Source organism: Hypomesus nipponensis, chromosome 6, assembly GCF_054491055.1.
Source record: "Hypomesus nipponensis isolate SF chromosome 6, ASM5449105v1, whole genome shotgun sequence".
NCBI lineage: Eukaryota > Metazoa > Chordata > Actinopteri > Osmeriformes > Osmeridae > Hypomesus > Hypomesus nipponensis.
The window spans coordinates 11,156,782-11,182,502 of record NC_140366.1 but is presented as its reverse complement, the minus strand read 5'-3'; the positions used below and the strand labels follow the sequence as shown (position 1 = coordinate 11,182,502).

General features: G+C 40.0%; 6 protein-coding genes and 1 pseudogene across 6 annotated transcripts; 6 read left to right on the top strand and 1 right to left on the bottom strand.

The window, feature by feature from the left end:
- Positions 1-444: 444 nt before the first annotated feature.
- On the top strand, positions 445-1,473 carry LOC146287047 (trace amine-associated receptor 13c-like). The gene has a single exon (XM_084700266.1). The coding sequence runs from the start codon at positions 445-447 to the stop codon at positions 1,471-1,473; it is 1,029 nt and encodes a 342-aa protein (XP_084556392.1).
- A 4,550-nt stretch (positions 1,474-6,023) lies between these two features.
- On the top strand, positions 6,024-7,055 carry LOC146287046 (trace amine-associated receptor 13c-like). The gene has a single exon (XM_084700265.1). It carries the CDS (start codon positions 6,027-6,029, stop codon positions 7,053-7,055), a length of 1,029 nt encoding a protein of 342 aa, XP_084556391.1. The 5' UTR covers positions 6,024-6,026.
- A 1,924-nt stretch (positions 7,056-8,979) lies between these two features.
- Positions 8,980-10,008, top strand: LOC146287045 (trace amine-associated receptor 13c-like; annotated as a pseudogene).
- A 2,641-nt stretch (positions 10,009-12,649) lies between these two features.
- On the top strand, positions 12,650-13,678 carry LOC146287044 (trace amine-associated receptor 13c-like). The gene has a single exon (XM_084700263.1). It carries the CDS (start codon positions 12,650-12,652, stop codon positions 13,676-13,678), a length of 1,029 nt encoding a protein of 342 aa, XP_084556389.1.
- Positions 13,679-16,274: 2,596 nt separating this feature from the next.
- Positions 16,275-17,303, bottom strand: LOC146287043 (trace amine-associated receptor 13c-like). The gene has a single exon (XM_084700259.1). It carries the CDS (start codon positions 17,301-17,303, stop codon positions 16,275-16,277), a length of 1,029 nt encoding a protein of 342 aa, XP_084556385.1.
- A 2,461-nt stretch (positions 17,304-19,764) lies between these two features.
- On the top strand, positions 19,765-20,793 carry LOC146287042 (trace amine-associated receptor 13c-like). Its single transcript, XM_084700258.1, has one exon. It carries the CDS (start codon positions 19,765-19,767, stop codon positions 20,791-20,793), a length of 1,029 nt encoding a protein of 342 aa, XP_084556384.1.
- A 2,325-nt stretch (positions 20,794-23,118) lies between these two features.
- LOC146287041 (trace amine-associated receptor 13c-like) lies at positions 23,119-24,135 on the top strand. Its single transcript, XM_084700257.1, has one exon. It carries the CDS (start codon positions 23,119-23,121, stop codon positions 24,133-24,135), a length of 1,017 nt encoding a protein of 338 aa, XP_084556383.1.
- The last annotated feature ends 1,586 nt before the right edge of the window (positions 24,136-25,721 follow it).

The window sequence follows — 25,721 nt, the reverse complement described above, 5'->3', positions numbered from 1 at the left end:
CCTAGATGAACCCCATTATTAATTTATATGTAAATAACTGTATGTTTTGCTAAGAATAAAATGCCTCTGAAAAAAAACAGGTGTCCAACACTAATGCTCCTCCCTATTACTGCATGCACACGCATGCATATGCATTAACAGATTAAGCATGCCATTTCTCTGAGCTGTTGTGACTGGAGGGTAACACAGCAGAGGGGTGTAACTCAAGGAATATCAAGTACATAAATGTAATCGTTTGTCTTCACTCTTGACTCATTTTCTCTTCAATGTATCAGATCCATGAACGTATCTTCCTGTCTCATGTGAGTGTATTGTATGGCTTTTGTTTTAAAGTGTATATTGAGCAGATTGAAAAACAACTAGAAATAGTCAATAATGCAATATTTACATTTCTGCATAGTTTAGAAATATGTTTTGTTGTTAATGTAGTTGATATTTTTAGTCATGGCAAGTCCTGAAGACCAGTGGTGCTACCCAGCCTCTAACTTGTCCTGCCCCAGGTCAGGGTTCAGTTCTGGGGCTCAGGTAACTCTCTACCTGGTGTTCCTGGTGGGCATCCTGGTCACCATCCTGGGTAACTCTGTGGTCATCATCTCCATCGCCCATTTCAAGCAGCTCCACAGTCCAACTAACATGATGGTGATGTCTCTAGCCCTGGCTGACCTGTTACTAGGTTTAACTGTGATGCCCTTCAGCATGATGAGGACTGTACAGGGCTGCTGGTACTATGGTGACTCTTTCTGTCTCCTGCACTCCAGCTTTGACATGTTTCTCACCTCCGTCTCCATCTTCCACCTGGTCTCCATCGCCATCGATCGCCATGAAGCGGTCTGCAACCCGATGATCTACTCATCCCGCATCACTATGCCTGTGGCCTGGGTCATGATCTCAGCCAGCTGGGTAATAGCAGCTCTGTACTCTTATGGCCTACTTTACTCCAAGGCTAATGTGGCTGGACTAGAGGACTATCTAGAAACTATTCAATGTCTGGGTGGTTGTATCTTACTGTTTAACTCTCTGTGGGGTGCATTAGACACACTGATAGCTTTTTTCTTTCCTGTGTTTATCATGATGGGTTTATATGCTGAGATTTTCCAGGTAGCTAAAGAGCATGCCAGGAGGATAGAGGATAGCAGCCATGGAGGGGTGAGGAAACTTAACGAGGGAGAGAAGAGGGGGGCAGTGTCGAAGCGCTCAGAGCGCAAAGCAGCCAAGACACTAGGTATAGTGGTGGGAATTTTTATATCTTGCTGGATGCCGTTCTTTGTGAACTCCATCATAGATCCTTACACTAACTTTAGTACACCTGCTATTTTGTTTGAGGTGTTTGTGTGGTTAGGCTACTTTAACTCCACTTTAAACCCTATTATCTATGCTATGTTCTACCCCTGGTTCAGGAAATGCGTGAATGCCATTGTCACCATGAAAATATTCACCAGACATTCATGTGATATGAATTTGTTTGCCACTTGACATGTTATTATTGTTGTGAGAGTATCAGCTTATCAATCAAGTGAAACATATGTGCTGTTTAGTGAGTGTTTACACCATAATACATTTCCTGTCAAACCTCTGTGGTCCGTTGTTGTTTAATTATCAGCTAGTTCTCAGAGTAACTTAGAAGGATCAATAAAAAAATTAGGTAACAGAGGGAGCTGGGATACAGTGTTCCAGCCTTCTCTTTGCACATGTACTGTAGGCTAAATATGGATACTATGGGTTTAATTCCCTGTAAAGATAATTTACCTGCTGAGCTATGGCAATCAAATGTGAAAAAAAATGTATTTACGATTCGCGGTAATATTGAAGTTCGTTTTTTTTTTTTTTTTTTTACGGGTAATCAGAGTTTGATGGGGTGGGGAACATTTCTAAGTATTTTCCGGTCAGCACATATTTTACTCTCAAATGAAGAGCTTTGTAAGTTCTTATCTGAAAACTGTTTTACACTATGGTCAAACTGTACAAATCAATAATTTAAAACAAACTAAATATGCAGAAATGGTTTTCTAATTCAAGCAAAAAAAATGTTTTAACAGAGGTGCAACATATTTTACAATATATCTTATGTAAAAATCTATTTGTTTGTTTGTATGTGTGTGTATGCTGCGAATATTTTTGTTATTCAGTTATGTAAAAAGGAAAAAAAATAAAAGTAACTTTTTCTGTCTTTGCTGGAATTTGGTAAAAACTTTAAAATGAATTCGAATGTAGAGCACCATTGTAAAGTAACATTGAATGTACGTAGTATAAATTCCAACATTGTTGGTGATATATAACATACAAATCAGATCGTTAAATTATCTCTGCCTTTATGCAGAAGAATTGTAATGTGAGGCCCTCTTAATAGAGAAGTACTGCAGCACCATTACACTTCAGAAAACAGGAGTAGCTGACCTATTGGCTTGTAAATCCATCTCAACAGTTCAGACAGTTCTACAAGCCTTAACTTTAAATCCAAAAGTGAGTTATCCAATGCTACCAAAACACAACAAATTGACAAACAGGAGTTACCGTAACAAAAAACACAGTCATATTGAGACTTGAATCTGCCTAATCTGTTGCTGCTTGTTAGGCTTGCTCTGAATCTAGAAACAAACACACTCACAAACACACACAGACACAATCTGACATACACACAAACAACAGCAAACACACACATATGCAACTAATTAATGAAAAGATACAGTGAGCAGCATGTGATTCATATGGGCTGTTGACTGGAGGGGAAGGCAGGTGAGACATGTACCTTACAGGAATATCAACAATATAAGTGCAATAGTTTCCTCAATTTTTTCATTTTTATCACATGGATTGGATCAACCTGCTAATCTTATTGTATCTGTTGTGTGAGTATATTTGCTTGCATGATGGTCCCCTTGTTTATAATGTTACAAGGTCTGGACTTGCATAGGTTGTGCATAGGTTGCATAGTTTTATGTCCCGGACAGTTGGTTCTGCCAGATATGATCAGTTAAGCACAGATAAGGACATTCATGTATTATGAAGACGTGCATGTTTCACTGTTATTATTTTCAGATCTGTGGCCATGAACAGTCTTGAGGACCAGTGGTGCTACCCAGCCTCTAACTCATCCTGCCCCAGGCAAGGGTTCAATTCTGGGGCTCAGGTAACTCTCTACCTGGTGTTCCTGGTGGGCATCCTGGTCACTGTCATGGGCAACTCTGTGGTCATCGTCTCCATCACCCATTTCAAGCAGCTCTGCAGTCCAACTGTGGGTGAGGGTTAGTAGATGTGTAGAACTGTATAGGTAGGGTTGGACGGTATAGGAGTTGTTCGTATTTTATCACCACACACAATAATGCAGTAGTGGTTAGAACCGAAACTGTACTGTGCTGTAGCTAGTGCTACGTGCCAGTGGAGTGAGTGGCACATGTCAGTGCCTCCACTGGCACGTGACAGTAGCTAGTGGTACGTGCCAGTGCATCTACTGGTACGTGCCAGTGGCTAGTGGAGCTTGCCAGTGGAGCGAGTGGTAAGTATCAGCGTCTCCACTGACACATTACAGCTGTTGCTAGTGGTACGTACCACTGCTGCCAGTGGTACATGACAGTTAGCCTACTGTATGGTTGCTAGTGCTACGTACCACCGCTGCCAGTAGTACGTGACAGCTCCTCCACTGGCACATGACAGCTACTGTTCTCTTGCAGCTTTTGTTTACTGTTGTGTAACTGCCCTGCGGCCATTTTAGAACAGGAAAACAGGCTAAATCCTTTTATTTTTGAAATATAAGTTTAATTGTTTACGCTAACAGACTCCAAACCATACTTTTGATGTCTCACTACAAGCTCACAATACAAAATAGTCGATGTGTCCGTTTTTGAATCTCAGCTACGCGAGTGCCAACGAAGACCTTGAAATGGCAAGATTCCGATCGCAGCACTGTTGTAGAGTTGGTCCAGATGACTGTCTTCGTAATCTCCAGAGTGAGCTCATCACTAAGGAGTTTGGAGAGCTGGGCTCCTGTGAGTGCACCACACAGCTCCAGCCGGGGCATTGAGTGCAAACGTCTTGGAGCTACCCTGAATCGGGCCAACACGAAGGCAAGGTGCGTGGTACCGTCATTGTCCACCATTCTAAGATACGCCACCGCCCCATAGGCCTGCTCAGATGCGTCACAAAATATATGCAGCTCCTTTTCTCTCCCTGAGGCAGCAATGTCCTTAGGTAGGTATGGACAAGTGAGGCTCACTTGAGGGACGAAGTGCAGCTCTTCTTCCCAGTCTCTCCACTCTTTGACAAGGTCAGGAGGCAGCTTGGTGTCATCCCATCCTCTGTGCTTGTCCCACAGGCATCTCACCAGCATCTTGGCTCCTTTAGTGTACGGCAGGATGAAACCTAAGGTGTTGTATTGGCTGGCGAGCGCCTTGTAGATGTTGCACATGGTGGGCTCACCACACCGGACTGGACAATGTTTGTACCCCAGCATGTCAGTAGAGAAGTTCCGCAGAATTCTGCATTAGCAAAAAACAAAAAGTGGCTTCATCCCAAGATCAAAGACAGCAAATGGCAAGTAGAACTTAACATTTTATAATCATTTCAGTAAATCAAGCAGCACTGCAAGACCCAGTGAAATGTTATATGGCCTACAGCTAGCAAACTAACTAGCATCGACATCATATCCTCATTATTTGCAAGTTAGCCTAACTTTGCAAGTCAACTAAACTCTAAAATAATTTTGTAGACATAACAATGTATTTTGCCACTAAATATTGGTGTTAACTTTTTATCTTTTTTTCAAAAATTTCCCTCTCTACTATAATATATTCTCTAATATTAGCTGACATTTAAGTACCTACATTAATAATAATAATAATATTAATATGACTATTTAAATAGCGCATTTCATACACAAATTGCAGCTCAAGGTGCTTTACATAAAATAAATAATACAAGTGATAAAAGTAATAATGACAATTTAAATAAATACAAATACAAGCCGCAGTCTTTGCGGGAATCCAAAACACAATATCCGCAGTATTTGCGGTATATCGAGCCACAGTCTTTGTGGTTTCCCAAAACAAGCCACAGTCTTTACGGTAACTCGAGCCACAGTCTCTGCAGTATCTCGAGCCACAGTCTTTGTGGTTTCCCAATATAAATAAAAATGTAACTCAACAAAATACAAGCCACAGTCTTTGCGGGAATCCAAAACACACAAGCCGCAGTCTTTGCGGTATCTCAAGCCACAGTCTTTGTGGTAACCTAACTCAACAAACAATGCTTTGTAGACTACCATGATGTAGGCGTTAAGCCCTTTTCATAGCTAAGTGCATCTATACTGAAAACAGGAAGGGCAGGAATAGTATGTCCTATCATTTTCTTTTGGATTGTCTCACCTGGCCACAAGGCCGTAGCTATGGTATGGCTATGTGTGCATGGTTGCCTGTTAGCGTAGCACATTTCTATTTTTTGACCAGATTCAATTTTTCTGGACATTTTGACCAGATTTGAATATGGGGGGGGGGGGGGGTACTAATGAATTGGAGAAAATAATCCAATACACCATACCCACTGAATCTCTTTGGAGTAAAGCCAGTCTAGCTCCTTTGTTGTGTGTTAGGCCTTATTTTGAGCAACACACACACAAACACACACACACAGACAATCATGCACATACACAGGCATAAGCAACTCATCAATAAAGTGGATCTTGCAGCGTCATGCATGTGCTGTGCTGTGACTGGAGGGGAAACCAGCAGAGGGGAGTGACTCCAGGAATATCAAGAATATAAATGTCATTGTCATCTTGACTCTATCATTCTTATTTCATTTTATGGATTGGATTGATATACAATAATATAATCTTGTCTTTGTCATGTGAGTGTGATGGCTATGTGATTGTCCCTTTGTAGTTTTGGTAATTTATGCTATTATCAGGTTTATGCTGTATGCTGGCATAGACTAGTAGTATGTGGACTATACTTGTTTGGCCAAGGTTTCAGAGACATACAGTGCAGATGTGTGCATATTTCACAATGTTATTTTCTTCACAGATTTTGTTTTTTATGGCAAGTCCTGAAGACCAGTGGTGCTACCCAGCCTTTAACTTGTCCTGTCCTAGATCGGTGTTCAGTTCTGGGGCTCAGGTAACTCTCTACCTGGTGTTCCTGGTGGGCATCTTGGTCACCATCCTGGGTAACTCTGTGGTCATCATCTCCATCGTCCACTTCAAGCAGCTCCACAGTCCAACCAACATGATGGTGATGTCTCTAGCTCTGGCTGACCTGTTGGTAGGGGCAATTGTGATGCCCTTCAGCATGGTCCGGAGTGTCGAGGGATGCTGGTACTATGGTGATGATTTCTGTCTCCTCCACTCCAGCTTTGACATGTTCCTCACCATTGTCTCTATCTTTCACCTTGTTTCCATCGCTATTGATCGCCATGAAGCAGTCTGCAACCCTATGCTCTACTCAGCCCACATAACCATGCCTGTGGCCTGGATCATGATCTCAGCCAGCTGGGTAATAGCAGGTCTGTACTCTTATGGCCTACTTTACTCCAAGGCTAATGTGGCTGGACTAGAGGACTATCTGGAATCTATTAAATGTCTGGGTGGTTGTTACTTATTGTTCAACCATATGTGGGGTGCATTAGACACCCTCATATCTTTTTTCTTTCCTGTGTCTATCATGATGGGTTTATATGCTGAGATTTTCCAGGTAGCTAAGGAGCATGCCAGGAGGATAGAGGACGGCAGCCATGGAGGGGTGAGGAAACTTAACGAGGGAGAGAAGAGGGGGGCAGTGTCGAAGCGCTCAGAGCGCAAAGCAGCCAAGACACTAGGTATAGTGATGGGAATTTTTATATTCTGCTGGATGCCGTTCTTTGTAAACACCACCATAGACCCTTACATTAACTTTAGTACACCTACTATTTTATTTGAGGTGTTTGTGTGGTTAGGCTACTTTAACTCCACTTTAAACCCTATTATCTATGCTATGTTCTACCCCTGGTTCAGAAAATGTGTTAATGCCATTGTCACCATGGAGATATTCACCAGACACTCATCTGATATGAATGTGTTTGTTACTTGACATGTCATTATTGTTGCCGGTGTGTCAACTTAACAATTAAGATTAAACAGATGTGCCGTTTAGTGATTGTGTTGCATAAGCTGTTCCATATTTTCCCTCTCAGCCTACAACCCCAAACAACATCATACATTTCCTGTCAAACCTCTGTGGTTCTTTGTTGTTTATTCATCAGAGGGAGTTGTGATACAGGTTTCCAGTTCTCTCTTTGCACATGTACTGTGGTCCAAGTATGGATACTATGGATTTTATTTGCTACAAATATTCTGTAAAACTCATTCGAAACTGTTTCCCTGCTGTGCTACTGCAATTAAAAGTGAACTACTTAAAAGATAAATAAATAAACTATTCCATTAAATTTGTGTAAAGCTTATGTCTCTCGTTGTAATAATGGAATTCATACAGCAGTGTTCTACTTGGTGTTTCTGGGGGGTATCATGGTAACCATCCTTTTTTCAATTAAATTCAAGTTTATTGTCCTATGTACAGGATACACAAGTATACAAGTACAATGATTAGCTTTGTGCCGCAGAGCAACCTACAACAGTGTAGTTTTTAATAATCAAATAGACAGAAGCCAACAATAATAACGATAAAAGATAAGATAATAATAAATAAATATATATATATAATATACACAATACTCACTGACCAATGTAACAAAACAGTGAGGGTAGACTGTTGCAAGGTGGTTATAATAAGTGCAAATGTGCAAAGTTTATGCAGTGCAGTGCACAAACTTTAAAGTTGTGATGTGCAGGAAGGAGGTGGGGGGTAAAAATCCTGGGCAACTCTGTGGTCAATGAATGATCATTTAAAATTTTGCAAAGATATGGAAAGAAAAACTCAGTTGGGTTAAGTTGACCCTTGTTGAGCATCAAAAGGACAATGGTGTCATTGTCTTGCACTAGTTTTACCACAACTGGAAAACTGTGAGCTATAGTAGTATAAGAGCTATAGTGGTTAGCCTACTCTACATGTAACTCCACTTTAAACCCTATCAGCTATGCAAAACGTTGGTTCAGGAATTGTCTTCATATCATTATCACCTTGAATATATTCAACAAACACTCTTTGTGGCCTGTTTACTAACCTCAATCAGATTACCTATATGATAACAGGTGTACTTCTTATAAGGGCCACATTAGCTGTTACATATTTTTCTGCCCTGCCTATAAGAAGGCACATTCTTTTTTTTATTTTTTTTATCAAGAATTCAGATTTCATGTCAGCAGGATCTAAGGTTAGCAATAGAATAAGGCATTGAAGAAAGTTGGGTCATTCTAATAACCGCAAAGAAACTAAAATTATCAAAAGAAATGCCAGTTTGGATATCCAATGCAATCAAAAATTACCCAAAACTTTCCAGTACCAAGACCAGCATAAACCATACCAACGCAGAATGTTTCAAGTAAAGCCGGCCTAACTTGTTGCTTGTAAAGCCTTCTCTAGAGAAATACACACATACACTTACAAACACGCACATATATGCAACTCATCAATAACGTGGGTATAGCATGCAGCAGTGCAGCAGGTGATGCATGTGGTCTGTTGTGACTGGAGGGGAATCCAGTAAAGGGGTGTATCTCCAGGAAAATCAAGAATATAAATGCTATTGTTCTCTCGACTCTTGAATAATCTTAAATTACATGGATTGGTTTGATCTATAATCTTGTCTTTGTGTGTGAGTGAGTGTGCAGGGTAAGTGTTTGTCCCTTTGTTGTTTTTGTGTGATAGTATGGACTAGTAGAATGCATATTTTAAATTGTTATTTTCTTCATAGATTAATTGTTTATGGACTGCCCTGAGGACCAGTGGTACAAGGAATGGTGTATGTTTTATTCTGCAAAGTTTCAATATATGTGCATTTATGTGCATGTATCAAATAATTTAAATCCTTTAGTTTCCAGATACTGTGTCTCTGGCCATGGACCGCCCTGAGGACCAGTGGTGCTACCCAGCCTCTAACCTGTCCTGCCCCAGGTCAGGGTTCAGTTCTGGGGCTCAGGTAACTCTCTACCTGGTGTTCCTGGTGGGCATCTTGGTCACCATCCTGGGTAACTCTGTGGTCATCATCTCCATCGCCCACTTCAAGCAGCTCCACAGTCCAACTAACATGATGGTGATGTCTCTAGCCCTGGCTGACCTGTTGGTAGGGATAATTGTGATGCCATTTAGCATGATGAGGAGTGATAAGGGATGCTGGTACTATGGCAACACTTTCTGTCTCCTCCACTTCAGCTTCTACATGTTTTTTACCTCCGTCTCCATCTACCACCTGGTCTCCATCGCCATCGATCGCCACGAGGCGATCTGCAACCCTATGCTCTACTCAACCCACATCACCATGCCTGTGGCCTGGATCATGATCTCAGTCAACTGGGTAATGCCAGCACTGTACACCTATGGAGTCCTCTACTCTAAGGCTTACATGGGTGGAGTCGACGACTATCTTGAGTCTAATAACTGTTTGGGTGGCTGCATGATTCCAAACAACTGTCTGTTGTCAGCTCTGGACACAATGGTCACTTTCTTCTTCCCCGTATGCATCATGGTGGGTTTGTATACTGGGATCTTCCAGGTAGCTAAGGAGCATGCCAGGAGGATAGACGACACCAGCCATGGAATGGGAAGGGAGCTTAAGGATGGAGAGGGAAAGGGAGCTGTGTCAAAGCGCTCAGAGCGCAAAGCAGCCAAAACACTGGGCATAGTGGTGGGTGCATTTATCTTATGCTGGATGCCCTGCTTTCTTAATGAAACCATAGAGCCTTACTCTAATGTCATCACATAGGGTAGACTGGTTGATGTGTTCCTTTGGTTAGGCTACTTTAACTCTACTTTGAACCCAATTATCTATGCTCTGTTTTACCCCTGGTTCAAGAAATGTATTATTCTCATTGTCACCTTGAAAATATTCACCAGAAACTCATCTTACATGAATGTGTTTGTTAGTTGATCTGGTGTGTCTGGCCACTGTGTCAGTTGAAGTGATAATATTTAAAATATTCTTATGTCAACACACCTTCAGGACATTTTTTATCTATGAAGGAGATTCTCATTTACATCTGTCAGATGACCTGTGACATATAGTGTAGGCTAAGCAAGTTCCTGATTTTATACCCAGTAAACAAACTGAAAGAACTTTCACCGGACGAGCTATTTAAATCAAATGTTAATAAACCACTCAATCTGTCATGGTAGTGCATTCACCACTATCTGAGTCTAGGGCCAATTCTTTATAATAATAACAATTCATGCATTTATTACAAGCTTTAATCCAAAACTATACACAGTGCAGGGGAGATTAGAAACTGCAAAATGTTGATATGCAGACTAGTGCTCTAACCACAGAGCTATACCCTTTCTTGATATTATTTCTTTATATCATGCAGTTCTTATCTCAGACATAATCAACGACTTATATTCATGAGGTGGGATATATTTGATTTCAAATACTGTCTAACCATATCAATCAGATTAAGGATATCAAACTGCAAATCCTTGTCTGAAGGCTGCTGTAAACAGTGCACATGAGTGTTGAAAAGAGGTTCTTTTGAACAAGCTAAAACTTGTTAGTTTCTGCACACTTTCCTGCACATCTACTTTACAAGTTACCACAAGCCAGATACTTTGTATCATGAACATTTATCTGCATGCTTCCATTTATTTCCTCCTCTTCATCCTTTCCTGACAACGATTCATAATTGAATGAAAAAAAAAAAACATTTATGTGGATATACTGTATAATAGTGTGAAGTTTGTTATTTGTGTATCATTTGATCATTTAATTTACAATTCATTTATTTATTCATTTACAAATCCAAAATTACAAACATATATTACCTGTGTTTGTTGTTGTATATTTTGGATTTGTAAATAACTAAATAAATGAACATATATATATATATAGATATATATATATTTATGTGTGTGTGTGTGTGTGTGTGTGTGTGTGTGTGTGTGTGTGTGTGTGTGTGTAAAAAGGGGCGCATTTTTATTGCTTTGATTTGTTCTTAAGTTAAAAACAGAACATAAGAAAATTATATATTTGTTGGTTTGTATTTTGTTATTTACGTAACATTTGTGACTTCTTGTGACCATCAAAAGAGCACACCTGCCAGATCTTTCAGCTCTTTCCATACTTTCGGGGAGTGATGGTACTGTTTTTGCAACCCCTTCAGAACATCCATCATCTGAATTAAAATGATATAGGACTAGTCCAATGCCCGTGATGCAGCCAGTTATTAAGATGTTGGCTAGTTAATTCGGTGACGCACAGAAACACACACACACACACGGATTCTTGGAACCATAATATGATAGTACAGTGTCTGTGATGCCCCTGTCCATGATGCAGCCAGTAATTAAAATGCTGTTTAGTAGCTACGTAACCCTAGATGATGCTGACAGTATTGTGCCCATTGCAGCTCTCTTTAGTATACCATGATAACTGCAGCTAGTGGGTAGTAAAAACACTCCAGTAGGCAAACTCCTGATTAGGTCCTTGAGAGTGTTGCATTATTTTGTAAAGTTTGTTGGCGACAAATCATTGACATTAGTGTTTAGACTGATTTACAGATTTTTCTTTATCGCTAAGCCATAATTAGCAAGTGTGTAATCTTATTCTCTGAACAGTGTCTCAAAGCTCCACACCAATTGACAACTACACTATGGCTGGTTGGTAGTTGTAGTTAGACATAATGTGCATTATTTGATATATTTCCCTATTTCTAATGAAATAGCCTAACAATTCGCTGAATATCCTGGTCAATTATTCAATCAACATGAAAGATCCACTCTAGGAATGGCAGAGAAAACATGACGCTGATGTTGTTAACCCTGGCTGACCTGTTAGCTTAACTGTGATGCCCTTCAGTACGGTCCGGACTATACAGGGCTGCTGGTACTATGGCAACACTTTCTGTATAAAGGACTTTCTGCAGTCATTTGCTGGGGTGGCTGTACTTTAATTTTTAATAATCTGTGGGGGGATCTTGAACAAATTCATTATTTTCTTTCAACCAGTGTCTATAATGGTAAGTTTGAGCATCATGGTTATACAATTAGTTCAACTGAACAGTGTTAATTCAACTTAGAATCCCCTGCATATGGGTAGAAGATTAATAAATAATTCAAATTAAGGGAACAATAGATATCTAAAATAAAATGTTTTCTCCTTCTCTATGCGACACAAACACACGCCTGCATGTGCAGCTCATTAACGAATACAGTACAATATCCAGCATGTGATACATAAAGCCTGTTGTGACTGGAGGAGAAGCTGGCAGAGGGGTGTTGCTGAGGTCATATCAAGAATATAAATGTTATTGTTCTCTTCACTTAATCCACACAATCAATTGATCACAGTATCTTGAATGTCTAACGGCCTGTGGTGTGTGAGTGTATTTGCTAAGTATGTAAATTGACAATATGCTGTTAAAGGTCATTTGAATAATTGCTTATGTTATACGGTTTGTAGTGTATTGCTTACAAGGAATGGTGTATGTTTTATTCTGCAAAGTTTCAATATATGTGCATTTATGTGCATGTATCAAATAATTTAAATCCTTTAGTTTCCAGATACTGTGTCTCTGGCCATGGACCGCCCTGAGGACCAGTGGTGCTACCCAGCCTCTAACCTGTCCTGCCCCAGATTAGTGTTCAGTTCTGGGGCTCAGGTAGCTCTCTACCTGGTGTTTTTGGTGGGCATCATGGTCACCATCCTGGGTAACTTTGTAGTCATCATCTCCATCGCCCATTTCAAGCAGCTCCACAGTCCAACTAACATGATGGTGATGTCTCTAGCTCTGGCTGACCTGTTACTAGGTTTAACTGTGATGCCCTTCAGCATGATGAGGACTGTACAGGGCTGCTGGTACTATGGCAACAGTTTCTGCCTCCTCCACTCCAGCTTTGACATGTTTCTCTCTTCTGTCTCCATCTTCCACCTGGTCTCCATTGCCATCGATCGCCATGAAGCGATCTGCAATCCTATGCTCTACTCAGCCCGCATCACCATGCCTGTGGCCTGGATCATGATCTCAGCCAGCTGGGTAATAGCAGCTCTGTACTCCTCCTGCCTGCTCTACTCCAAGGCTAACATGACTGGACTAGAGGACTTCCTGGAGTCTATTAAATGTCTGGGTGGTTGTTACTTATTGTTTAACTCTCTGTGGGGGACACTAAACTCAATCATAGTTTTTTTCTTCCCTGTATGCATCATGGTGGGTTTGTATACTGAGATCTTCCAGGTAGCTAAGAAGCATGCCAGGAGGATAGAAGATGGCAGTCATGGAGTGGGGGTAAATCTTAACCAGGGAAGGGAGAGGGGGGGAGTGTCGAAGCGCTCAGAGCGAAAAGCAGCCAAGACACTAGGTATAGTGGTGAGTGTGTTTATATTCTGCTGGATGCCATTCTTTGTTGACTCCCTTATAGATCCCTACATTGGCTTTGCCACACCTGGGAAACTGTTTGAGGTTTTTGTTTGGTTTGGTTACTTTAACTCCACTCTAAACCCTATAATCTATGCCCTATTCTACCCCTGGTTCAGGAAATGTGTTCATCTAACTCTCACCCTGAAGATATTCATAAGACACTCATCTGATATGAACGTGTTTGGTCATTGATCTGGAGTTTTTTTAGGCCAGCGTGTCTGCTGGTATTATAACTAAACAAAATGGCTTTTCTATTTTTTTCTCCCCTTGGCCTGAAACACCAAGCCACATTCTCACTACTTCTAATTAATTACAGCCTATACCTCCTCTTATGTCCTCCATTCTTCCCCACCTTCAGAGAGCAAAAGAGTATATTTTACCGTAGCACATATTGGCTAAGCCTGCTGCTTATCAAGACTTCCTAAAACCTTTCTGCTGTGCTGCTGCAATTAAATGTAACAATATTGTGAAAGAAAAGTATAATCTTTTGACTGACAGTCTATCTTACACTGCATATCACACAGTTGAACTTACCTACAATTATGTGTTGACATATACTGTCTGCCCTAGGAATTTTGCCCCAAATACTTTACTACTAGAAAATACTAGAAAATACTACTAGAAAATACTACTAGAAAATTATGAAACCAAAAATTACCCCTTAATCAGAACTGTACGCACTGTATGGTGAATTAGGGCTGCAATTATGACAGCTGGCTCAACCATGCATTTAATGACTTTGTAATGAGCTAAATATAGTAAGACAATTTAACAGAGAACCTTTATGATACATTTGGATCAACATGACATGATATTATGGACGAAATAGCAGACAATTGTAGGCTACAAAATAATGTGTATGAATGTACCAGAGTATTGGCAATTTGTTAAAAGAATGAGAAACTCATTCATGACTTTTATAAGGTGCATAAGTAACTAAATGATTTGGAGGTTAACAATTATTTACTTTTAATTGTGATTAGAGAAATGTAGATTCAAAAACTTCATCACAGGCACTGCAATATCGATCATTCCAGAAATGTGTGCATGTCACTGAAATCTTACTCACTGACTGCATCAAAGGCACTTTTCCCTATCTATAAAATAATGTGGAGCATCATAATTAGCTTATAATCCCCCGCTTAACACATTTGACATCCTAAAAACAACCAGCCCTGTATTCTTGAGGTGATGTCTTAGCACAATATTGTCCAACATTAAGACATGCAACTCACTGATTTTTGAGATAAGGGCCAAAACATGTCCTACATTTTTTGACTGTACCGTTGCGATTCCCTTATCTTCCTCTATTCACATTTTGTCCAGATGCCATTTCAGATGAATATCTACTGTCCAGAAAGCTGACACCCCAGCCAATGCTAAAGTAACGGAAGTGGACAGTTTTTAGATTTAGAGGAAAAGTGTTCAGATATATTAACCAGTAACCAGATGTAGTGAGGATTTAGCTTGGCATCTCTGGCCAAAAGGATAAATAGATGGAACAGAACACACACATAACTTTACCTGGAAATACCTATACATTAGTGTACCATCATGTAACTAGATGGCAGTATGGTGTGTACAGTACAGTCGTGGCCATAAGTTTTGGCAATGACAAATGTTATGTTTTGCAAAGTTTGCTGGTTCAATATTTGAAGAAAATGTTTTCACATGTTTCTATAGAATACTGGAATACAATAAGGCTCATTTCATATTTTTAAAGCTTTTTTGGGGCGAACATTTTCAATCACAAAGTCCCCTCTTTTACAGCAGTCTATCTGCTCCTAAAATCCAATCAGAATGATAGAGTGATTTCACCTGGCTAGAACTAGTTCACACTTTCCCCTGTGCTGATGATATTATATTAGCAGTCATTTTATGCCAAGGCCTAGCACGCTTTGCAAACACAAAATGTATGTCGCTCCCAATACTTTTGGCCACGGCTGTATATGTTGTGCGATAGTTGGAGGGTTGAGATGGTGCAGTTTAGGTTATACACAGGACAGTAAAAGAGGGGCATTCCAGTGACACGCTAGGGCACAAGTCTATGTCCCAGTCCATCCCTGCACACACCTGTTAGTTGGAGGTTTTAATGTTTGACAATGTAGTGCCTTGACATCACCTCAAGAGGGGTGCAATTACTGGGCTAGTTGTTTTTAAGGATGTCATTATATGCAATACAGGGCCTTACAAGCTAACTGTAAAACTCCTGAACAGATTTTTATTTATTTGTGTGATTCACGTGAATTCATGGTTATTATTAATATTTGGGGGTGTGTTGTTCAACTGCTGAAAGTCAGCTTCTATTACAACCAGGGAAGAACATATTCTAACTAATCCAATGATACATTTAGTCAAGTAGTTGATTTATTATTTATTCAGAAATGTTGTACAAATATGTATGATACTACTATGACAGACTGTTAAAAGGCTTTATTTACGTTTAACTGTAGTAGCTGAGGAGGTCAAAGGTAACAAGACGTCTTACAGTATTACAGTGGATAAGAGCAGCATGCTTAGCCAACATGTGAAACAGGAGCCTCCTTGGCTCTCTGAGGAGAGGCAGGAGGGAGGACTGTAGAAGAGGAAAATAATCAAGCAGACTTAGTGAGGATTTAGCTTGGTGACTCAGGCTGAAAGGACACACACTTCTATTTTACTGTATTATCGACACAGGTTATTTGGCTGAGGTATAATACATCTTCTTTAGCGAGAAAGACAGATAACATGACATGCAGGGTTGTTGAGGTTACAAAACCAGAAGACACGATGGCCAACATACACCTAACTAATGACCAAACACATTCATGTCAGATGAATGTCTCATTAATATCTTCAAGGTGACAATGAGATGAATGCATTTCCTGAACCAGGGGTAGAATAGGGCATATATTATAGGGTTTAAAGTGGAGTTAAAGTAACCAAACCAAACAAACATCTCAAACAGTTTCCCAGGTGTAGCAAAGCCAATGTAGGGATCTATAAGGGAGTCAACAAAAAATGGCATCCAGCAGAATATAAACACACTCACCACTATACCTAGTGTCTTGGCTGCTTTTCGCTCTGAGCGCTTCGACACTCCCCCCCTCTCCCTTCCCTGGTTAAGATTTACCCCCACTCCATGACTGCCATCTTCAATCCTCCTGGCATGCTTCTTAGCTACCTGGAAGATCTCAGTATACAAACCCACCATGATGCATACAGGGAAGAAGAACGTTATGATTGAGTTCAGAGTCCCCCACAGAGAGTTAAACAATAAGTAACAACCCCCCAGACATTTAATAGACTCCAGGAAGTCCTCTCGTCCAGCCATGTTAGCCTTGGAGTAGAGCAGGCAGGAGGAGTACAGAGCTGCTATTACCCAGCTGGCTGAGATCATGATCCAGGCCACAGGCATGGTGATGCGGGCTGAGTAGAGCATAGGGTTGCAGATCGCTTCATGGCGATCGATGGCAATGGAGACCAGGTGGAAGATGGAGACAGTTGAGAGAAACATGTCAAAGCTGGAGTGCAGGAGACAGAAAGAGTCGCCATAGTACCAGCAGCCCTGTACAGTCCTCATCATACTGAAGGGCATCACAGTTAAACCAAGTAACAGGTCAGCCAGAGCTAAAGACATCACCATCATGTTAGTTGGACTGTGGAGCTGCTTGAAATGGGCGATGGAGGTGATGACTACAAAGTTGCCCAGGATGGTGACCATGATGCCCACCAGGAACACCAGGTAGAGAGCTACCTGAGCCCCAGAACTGAACCCTGACCTGGGGCAGGACAAGTTAGAGGCTGGGTAGCACCACTGGTCTTCAAAACTGGCCATGGCCAAGACAAAACTCTAAAGACTTTAAACCACGTGAAAAATACATACACACATCTATAATAGTAACAGCAACAAAAATTCAGTACAGTCAAAAGTCAATACCAACATCCCGAACAGTCAATACAATAATCAACATTATAGATTACAGTATACATATGACAAAGGTAAACATGAAAGGCACTTACAAATGAAAGACCAACGTCATCTGATCATCTTATTTATCTGATATGTGGATGAGAAAATTATGAAGAGGGTTGAGACCAATAACATTTATGTTTTAGATATTCCTGGAGGCACACCCCTCTACTGAATTCTTGGTTCCCGTCCAGTCATATTAGGCCAAATGAATCACATGCTGTACACTGTTTGTTAATGAGTTGCATAGAGATGCATGTTTGTGTGTGCATGAGAGAAAAAGAGTGTGTGTGTTTACATTTGTGTATGTTTGTGTGTGTGTGTGTGTGTGTGTGTGTGTGTGTGTGTAAAAACATCTCTTTACAATGTTTCTTGAGTTGAGACCTCAAAGAGTATTGTGTCTTGATTCAAATCTGAATCCTATGAACACAATTTTACACATGCCATTTTGTCTTACCATAAGATTTATCATAGAGATGTATTGTATGAAAGCCCTGAAGGCATAATATATCATCCAAATGACTGGATTTATTTGGTGGGGAAAAAAATTCCATGCAAGCACGCTTTCTAATTGCAAGCTCAAATGCATTTAGTCAAAACAGGGACTCTGTTTCTAGGGGTGTTTAGAGATTGGATATCTGTATCTACAGATCAGATTAACCTACAAAGAGTTGCTATGTTTTTTCACGCAAGTTCAATACTGAAAGTAGTTTATTTGTGATGCTTACATTTTTCAGCCAACTCCACATACTGTACATACACACGCTCAGCTTTCTGGTGATACCAAACCAAGTACCACCAACAGGCTAACCCTAGATCTCAAGAAGAATACTGTTCTTACAAACCGTTCCTGTGCTTCACACTTGCAAACATGTCTCCTTCTCATGTCCAAATACCATATGTCTCCCTATCATGTCTATATATCTCCCTATCATGTCCTTAAGTCTCCCTATCATGTCCATATGTCTCCTTCTCATGTCCAAATGCCATATGTTTCCCTGTCATGTCCATATGTCTCCCTATCATGTCCATAAGTCTCCCTATCATGTCCGTTTGCCATATGTCTCCCTATCATGTCTATATATCACCCTATCATGTCCATAAGTCTCCCTATCATGTCCATATGTCTCCTTCTCATGTCCAAATTCCATATGTTTCCCTGTCATGTCCATATGTCTCCCTATCATGTCCATAAGTCTCCCTATCATGTCCATATGTCTCCTTCTCATGTCCAAATGCCATATGTTTCCCTGTCATGTCCATATGTCTCCCTATCATGTCCATAAGTCTCCCTATCATGTCCATATACCATATGTCTCCCTATCATGTCCATATGTCTCCCTATCATGTCCATATGTCTCCTTCTCATGTCCAAATGCCATATGTTTCCCTGTCATGTCCATATGTCTCCCTATCATGTCCATAAGTCTCCCTATCATGTCCATATACCATATGTCTCCCTGTCATGTCCATATGTCTCCCTATCATGTCCATATGTTTCCCTATCCTGTCCATAAGTCTCCCTATCATATCCATATACCATATGTCTCCCTATCATATCCATATACCATATGTCTCCCTATCATATCCATATACCATATGTCTCCCTAGCATGTCCATATGCCATATGTCTCCCTATCATGTCCATATGTCTCCCTATCATGTCCATTGTAAATGAATTTCCTGTCAATAAATATCTTACAAAGGAATTGTGTGTTATTTTAGGCACAAATGTTGCTAGAAATGCTTAGAACACACCAACACACACACACACACAAACACACCCCCTACATTAACATTATGGCCTATGGTGAGCGCAGTAAACGCAGAAGGGGGTTGTACCTATAGTGAGATCAAGGACATAAAATCAATTGTTCTCTTCACTCTTTATTTTTCATGCATCCATCAACTGATTCTATGGGACTTATTTGTTTGGTATGTCTGTTTGTACAATTATTGCATTATTACAGTAAATCATAATGTTTATAAAGTGATCATATATGTATGTACAATAATATATTTTGGACTAATGAGAATGGCATGTTTTAAATAGATGTATTGTACTTTTTGTGTCAACTCTTTTGAAGTCTTTATTTCACAGGTGGTCATGGACAACCCTGAGGACTAGTGGTCTTTCATTTGTAAGTGCCTAGCGTGTGTACCTTTGTCATATGTTTACTGTAATCTACAATGTTGATTATTGTATGGACTGTTCGGGATGTTGGTATTGACTTTTGACTGTACTAAAGTTTTGTTGCTGTTACTATTATAGATGTGTGTATGTATTTTTCACGTGATTTAAAGTCTTTAGAGTTTTCTCTTGGCCATGGCCAGTTCTGAGGACCAGTGGTGCTACCCAACCTCTAACTTGTCCTGCCCCAGATTAGTGTTCAGTTCTGGGGCTCAGGTAACTCTCTACCTGGTGTTCCTGGTGGGCATCCTGGTCACCATCCTGGGTAACTCTGTGGTCATCATCTCCATCGCCCACTTCAAGCAGCTCCACAGTCCAACCAACATGATGGTGATGTCTCTAGCTCTGGCTGACCTGTTACTAGGTTTAACTGTGATGCCCTTCAGCATGATGAGGACTGTACAGGGCTGCTGGTACTATGGTGACTCTTTCTGCCTCCTGCACTCCAGCTTTGACATGTTCCTGTCTTATGTCTCCATCTACCACCTGGTGTCCATTTCTATCGACCGCCATGAAGCGATCTGCAATCCTATGCTCTACTCAGCCCACATCACCATGCCTGTGGCCTGGATCATGATCTCAGCCAGCTGGGTAATAGCAGCTCTGTACACCTATGGACTCCTCTACTCTAAGGCTTACATGACAGGATTAGAAGACTTCCTGGATTCTGTAAAATGTCATGGTGAATGCATGATAGTTTTCAACACCTTGTGGGGGACCATAAGCACAATCATAGTTTTCTTTTTCCCTGTGTGTGTCATGGTGGGTTTGTATACTGAGATCTACCACGTAGCTAAGAAACATGCCAGGAGGATAGAAGATGTTATCCACAGAGTTGGAAGGAGGGCTAACCAGGAAGTGGGAAAGGGCGCAGTGTCGAAACGCTCGGAGCGCAAAGCAGCCAAGACGCTGGGTATAGTGGTGAGTGTGTTCATCTTCTGCTGGATGCCATTCTTTGTCAACATAATGATAGCACATCAAATTGGCTTTATCACACCTGAGAGACTTTTTGTGGTGTTTTGCTGGTTAGCGTATTTTAACTCTACTTTAAACCCTATCATATATGCTCTGTTCTACCCCTGGTTCAGGAAATCTATTCGTCTTATTGTCACCCTAAAAATATTTACCAGACACTCATGTGATATGAATGTGTTTGATACTTGATGAGGTGATGATAACTTCAACAAACCTGCGTGTTGTATTTTTGTCTTTGTCTTTTCACTCAGTTAAGATTACTTGTATGAGTATAAACATGTTTTTTCAGTGCCACATTAGTTGTTGCATGCTTCTAATCTTTTATAATATAATACTCCAAAACCTTTGGTAACCTTTAATCAACAAAATTACTGCTATGTCAGCTTTGTCAATGATCTATTAGACGCATAATTTCCCTCAACACACCTGACAAACTGAAGGGTTTGCTTGGATAGCCTTCTTTAACTCCTTGTAAAACCTTATAATATTTGTTTTATTTTACCCATGGTTAAGTAAATGTCCATCTAAATGTCATCATGAATATATTAATCACAAGAAACTCATGAAAATAATTAATTTGTTACTTGAAACTTGTCTGCTGATGTTTTTTCAGTATTGTTAAAACTGTAACTGACTTCAGTCAGATTACCTGTAAAAGAATAAAAAGGTGTTTTGTTATTGTCACAGTAGCTGTTCCGTTTCATATTTTCTTCTCAGCCTAAAACATCAATCTGATCACTGCTTTGAGATTGCTGCTCTCATTGAAAGAGATTCTCAATTAGCAGGTCAGATTAACTGTGAGTATAAATGTGTTTGTGCAAATGACGGTAACTGATTCATGTATAAATTTCTCTGTGGTCTGAAACACCAAACACCTTTATCACAGCGACTTTCTACAACCTTTCTGGCTCATTAAGTCCATCTATCTGTCAGATTGTAGACTCATCTCAACAGTATTCTGTCCAAAACAACATGAGGTAACAGGTGGAGTTGCGATAGATTGAGGATTAATTTTTCACATAATAGGGTTAATCCTATCCACTGCACTGCAAGACATCTTGCACCTGCTTATTAGCTGATGAATCAGGCAATCCAAACACCCAGTCATAGTTTTTTCTTTAAGAGCCTGATGGTGAAACTATTTACCAACAAATCTATATTTACTATAATGCGCACAACATAAAAAATTAAAACCACCTAAGTTAGCAAACCAACTAGGGTAGCTACCAACATGACTAACATATTGTTCAAACAGCTCCCTGTGGTGGTGGCTAACCGACAAGGTTTTCCCACAAATGTATTATTTGATGAACATTTTAGTTTGATTAGAAATTGGGAAATGTCCACTAGATAATATTCTTTACTGTGCCTATTGTCCTGTTTTCATCAATTTTGTACTGTCTGGCTCTGTTTTGTTTGCACACCTCCACTATATGTACTCGTGTGTAGGTTTGTGTAGTCCATTTACCTATTGTTCAGTAATCATAAAACATATTAAGACCAAGCATATCTGTTTAAAGACTGTCAGTTTCTATGGCACATGCTCATGAAGCAAGCCTCCTCCCCCAGCTCCTTAGTGTGAAGCAAGCCAAAGCCACAATGGTTCTTGGTCGTATTGCATTTCTGTTTTAGCAACCAGCTCGTTCCAGTGATTTCCTTCTGTTAGAGGTAGGGTAGGTAATGTTTTTGAGAAACATTTTATGTCATATTTGCTGAAATACACTTCACATCCTGATGGTAACACACTGTGCACACTCTGCCCATACATTCATGCCAGTAGTTGGAGTTGAAGGGAGAGGGAGGGAAGTTTGGGGGTGGTTACTTTTCAAACTCAAGCCAAAATTGCTATTTTGGCAAATCATACATTCCTTGCCTTTAACTCAAGTCAAAATATCCCAAACTATATCCCCACCCCAACACACACAAACAAATAATTAATTAATTAATAATTAATCTGTCCTCAAACCTGGAACAAAACAATAGCTTTTACCTATTGTTTTGACTTGTTTTTAATTTAATTTTAATTTGTAATCAAATACTGCAAGATGACTTTTGTCATCCACATTCACACTTGAATATCCAAATTATTAATAAACAATAAAACACGTCATTAATGTGTCTTCATGTGATTGGTGAAGCAAGTAGAGGGTGTAGCTTTAGGGATATAAAGAATATAAAAGCCAATGTTCATTTCTCTCACCTCAACCTCACTTTCATCCACACACGAATATTTCAACTGAGAACAGTCTTGGACTTCCTGTATGTTAGAGTGATTACTTGTTTGTGAACATTGCCACTTTGTTGTGTTTATACTATGTCTCATATTTTGTCTTCATCTATTGTAATTATTAATGTTATTGAGTTTTGAATGATGGTATCATAAAGTTTCTGCATGATAGTTTTGACTAATAGAAATTAAATATGTATTTATTTGTGCATTGTTTAAATAGATATGCATTTGTGTGTGTTCATTTCAAATAATTTGAAGTGTTTACTTTTCAGATATGTATTGCCATGGACCGCCCTGAGGACCAGTGGTGCTACCCGGCCTCTAACCTGTCCTGCCCCAGGTCAGGGTTCAGTTCTGGGGCTCAGGTAACTCTCTACCTGGTGTTCCTGACGGGGATCCTGGTCACCATCCTGGGTAACTCTGTGGTCATCATCTCCATCGCCCACTTCAAAAAGCTGCACAGTCCAACTAACATGATGGTGATGTCACTAGCCGTGACTGACCTGTTGGTAGGGACAATCGTTATGCCCTTCAGCATGGTAAGGACTATACAAGGCTGCTGGTTCTATGGTGAAACTTTCTGTTTCATCCACTCATGTATTGACATGTTCTTTACCTCTGTCTCCATCTGCCACCTGGTCTCTATTGCCATCGATCGCCATGAGGCGGTCTGCAATCCTATGCTCTACTCAGCCCGCATCACCATGCCTGTGGCCTGGATCATGATCTCAGCCAGCTGGGGAATAGCAGCTCTGTACACCTATGGCCTCCTTTACTCCAAGACTTATGTGGCAGGAATAGAGGACATTCTGGAGTCTGTCAAATGTCTGGGTGGCTGTACTGTAATTTTCAATGATCTGTGGGGGATCTTGAACACAATCATTGCTTTTTTTGTTCCTGTTTCTATAATGGTGGGTTTGTATGCTGAGATCTACCACGTAGCTAAGGTGCATGCCAAAAGGATAGAGGACGCCAGCTATGGATTGGGGAAAGGAGGGGAGAAGGCCACAGTGTCAAAGCGCTCAGAGAGAAAAGCAGCCAAGACACTAGGTATAGTGGTGGGTGTGTTTATCTTCTGCTGGATGCCGTTCTTTGTCAACATAATGATAGTGCCTCAAATTGGCTACAGAACACCTGAGAAACTTTTTGAGGTGTTTTGGTGGTTAGCGTATTTTAACTCCACTTTAAACCCTATCATATATGCTCTGTTCTACCCCTGGTTCAGGAAATCTATTCGTCTTATTGTCACCCTAAAAATATTTACCAAACACTCATCTGATATGAATGTATTTGTTACTTGATAAAGTGATGATAACTACAACAAACCTGCATGTCATGTTTTTGTCTTTGTCTTTAAACTCAGTTAAGATTACTTGTATGAGTGTACGTGTTTTTTCAGTGCCACATTGGTTGTTCCATCTTTTCTCCTCTGCCTGCTTGACCAAATATATCATCACTGCTTCTCTCTATAAGATATGTTTCTAATTTACTCTAGTTATGTCATATGTTAGACTAATCTCAGCAGAATCTAATATCCACAACAGTGGCGGTAACAGATACAGTTGCGACAAATGGATTCAGGATTATTTTAGCTTGAAAAGATTAAGCATGCTTCTAATTTTTTATCATGTAATACTCCAACACTTGTTGTAACCTTTACTGTAATATGCAAAGTTACGGCTAGATTTCAGCTTTGTCAATGCTGAATTAGATGCATAATTTGCCTCAACACACCTGCCAAACTGAGGGGCTTGCTTGGATAGCCTATTTTAACTCCTTGTAAAACCTTATAATATTTGCTTTATTTTACCCCTGGTTAAAGAAATGCCCATCTAAATGTCATCATGAATACATTAATCACAAGACACTCATATGAAAATAATTAATTTGTTACTTGAAACTTGTCACCAGTTTGTCAGTTGATGTGATATACAACCCAGCATGTTTTTTTCAAAATTGTTAAAATTGGCACTGACTTTAGTCAGATGACCTGTAAGAGAATAAAAAGGTGTGTTGTTATTGTCACATTAGCTGTTCTGTTCCATCTTCTCTTCTCAGCCTAAAACACCAAACAAATCACTGCTTTCCTTTGTAGCCTCTGTTGTCCATTGTTGTTTATTTTCTATCAGTCAGTCCTCAGACTCTTGTCAGCAGGATCAGCAACAGCATGAGTAACGTAAATAAAAATTGTGGTGGGTATGGTTATTTTGAACAACGCAGGATACCGAATGTGTATACCCTGCAATCATAGTATATATATTTTTTTTATTATTATGATTGCTGGGTCTACTTGTGACAAGCTGCAGCCAATAGGAGAATTCAGTTTTATGGATAGAAATTGATTTGAGCTCAATTCCATTTAACAAATCTTCCCAAAAATGTTATACAATTTAATCTCAAATGAAATACCGGAAGTGTATCATTATTAGGGCCTCTCACTTTAGGGCAATGTCTATCCTTAAAGGTACACTACCAATAAGCAGCATGTCTTTCATCACCTGGCTGGCTACATACACAATGATTTATTAAGGTTAAAGGAAATACTGTATAATGAACAGTACAGCATATGTTATGGGTTTGGTATGCAAAGTAGTACAGCTTCAGTTTGAATGACAAAAGGAATACAACAAATTTAATGGCAAGAAAGACAGGGAGAAGGGGGGAGAAATGGGCCTTGCATTGTACATCTAAGACGGGAGGTTGTGTCAGCAGTGATGACTTCAGTTGTTAAAGGGTCTGTGGAACTCAACCGAAAGGTTCTTTTGGTAAAGTATTCCTTCGATTCAGGGAGTTTTGCGTTATCTTAGTCAGGTTGCAATTACAGTTGCTGGCTGATTTATCTTGAGTGCGTTGTCTATTTGCACCTTATATACACACAAATCTACAA

Bases quoted from the DNA above. Each gene is read 5' to 3' on its own strand.
- LOC146287047 (XM_084700266.1), top strand. From the start codon at position 445: ATGGCAAGTCCTGAAGACCAGTGGTGCTACCCAGCCTCTAACTTGTCC.
- LOC146287042 (XM_084700258.1), top strand. From the start codon at position 19,765: ATGGCCAGTTCTGAGGACCAGTGGTGCTACCCAACCTCTAACTTGTCC.
- LOC146287041 (XM_084700257.1), top strand. From the start codon at position 23,119: ATGGACCGCCCTGAGGACCAGTGGTGCTACCCGGCCTCTAACCTGTCC.
- LOC146287043 (XM_084700259.1), bottom strand. From the start codon at position 17,303: ATGGCCAGTTTTGAAGACCAGTGGTGCTACCCAGCCTCTAACTTGTCC.
- LOC146287046 (XM_084700265.1), top strand. From the start codon at position 6,027: ATGGCAAGTCCTGAAGACCAGTGGTGCTACCCAGCCTTTAACTTGTCC.
- LOC146287044 (XM_084700263.1), top strand. From the start codon at position 12,650: ATGGACCGCCCTGAGGACCAGTGGTGCTACCCAGCCTCTAACCTGTCC.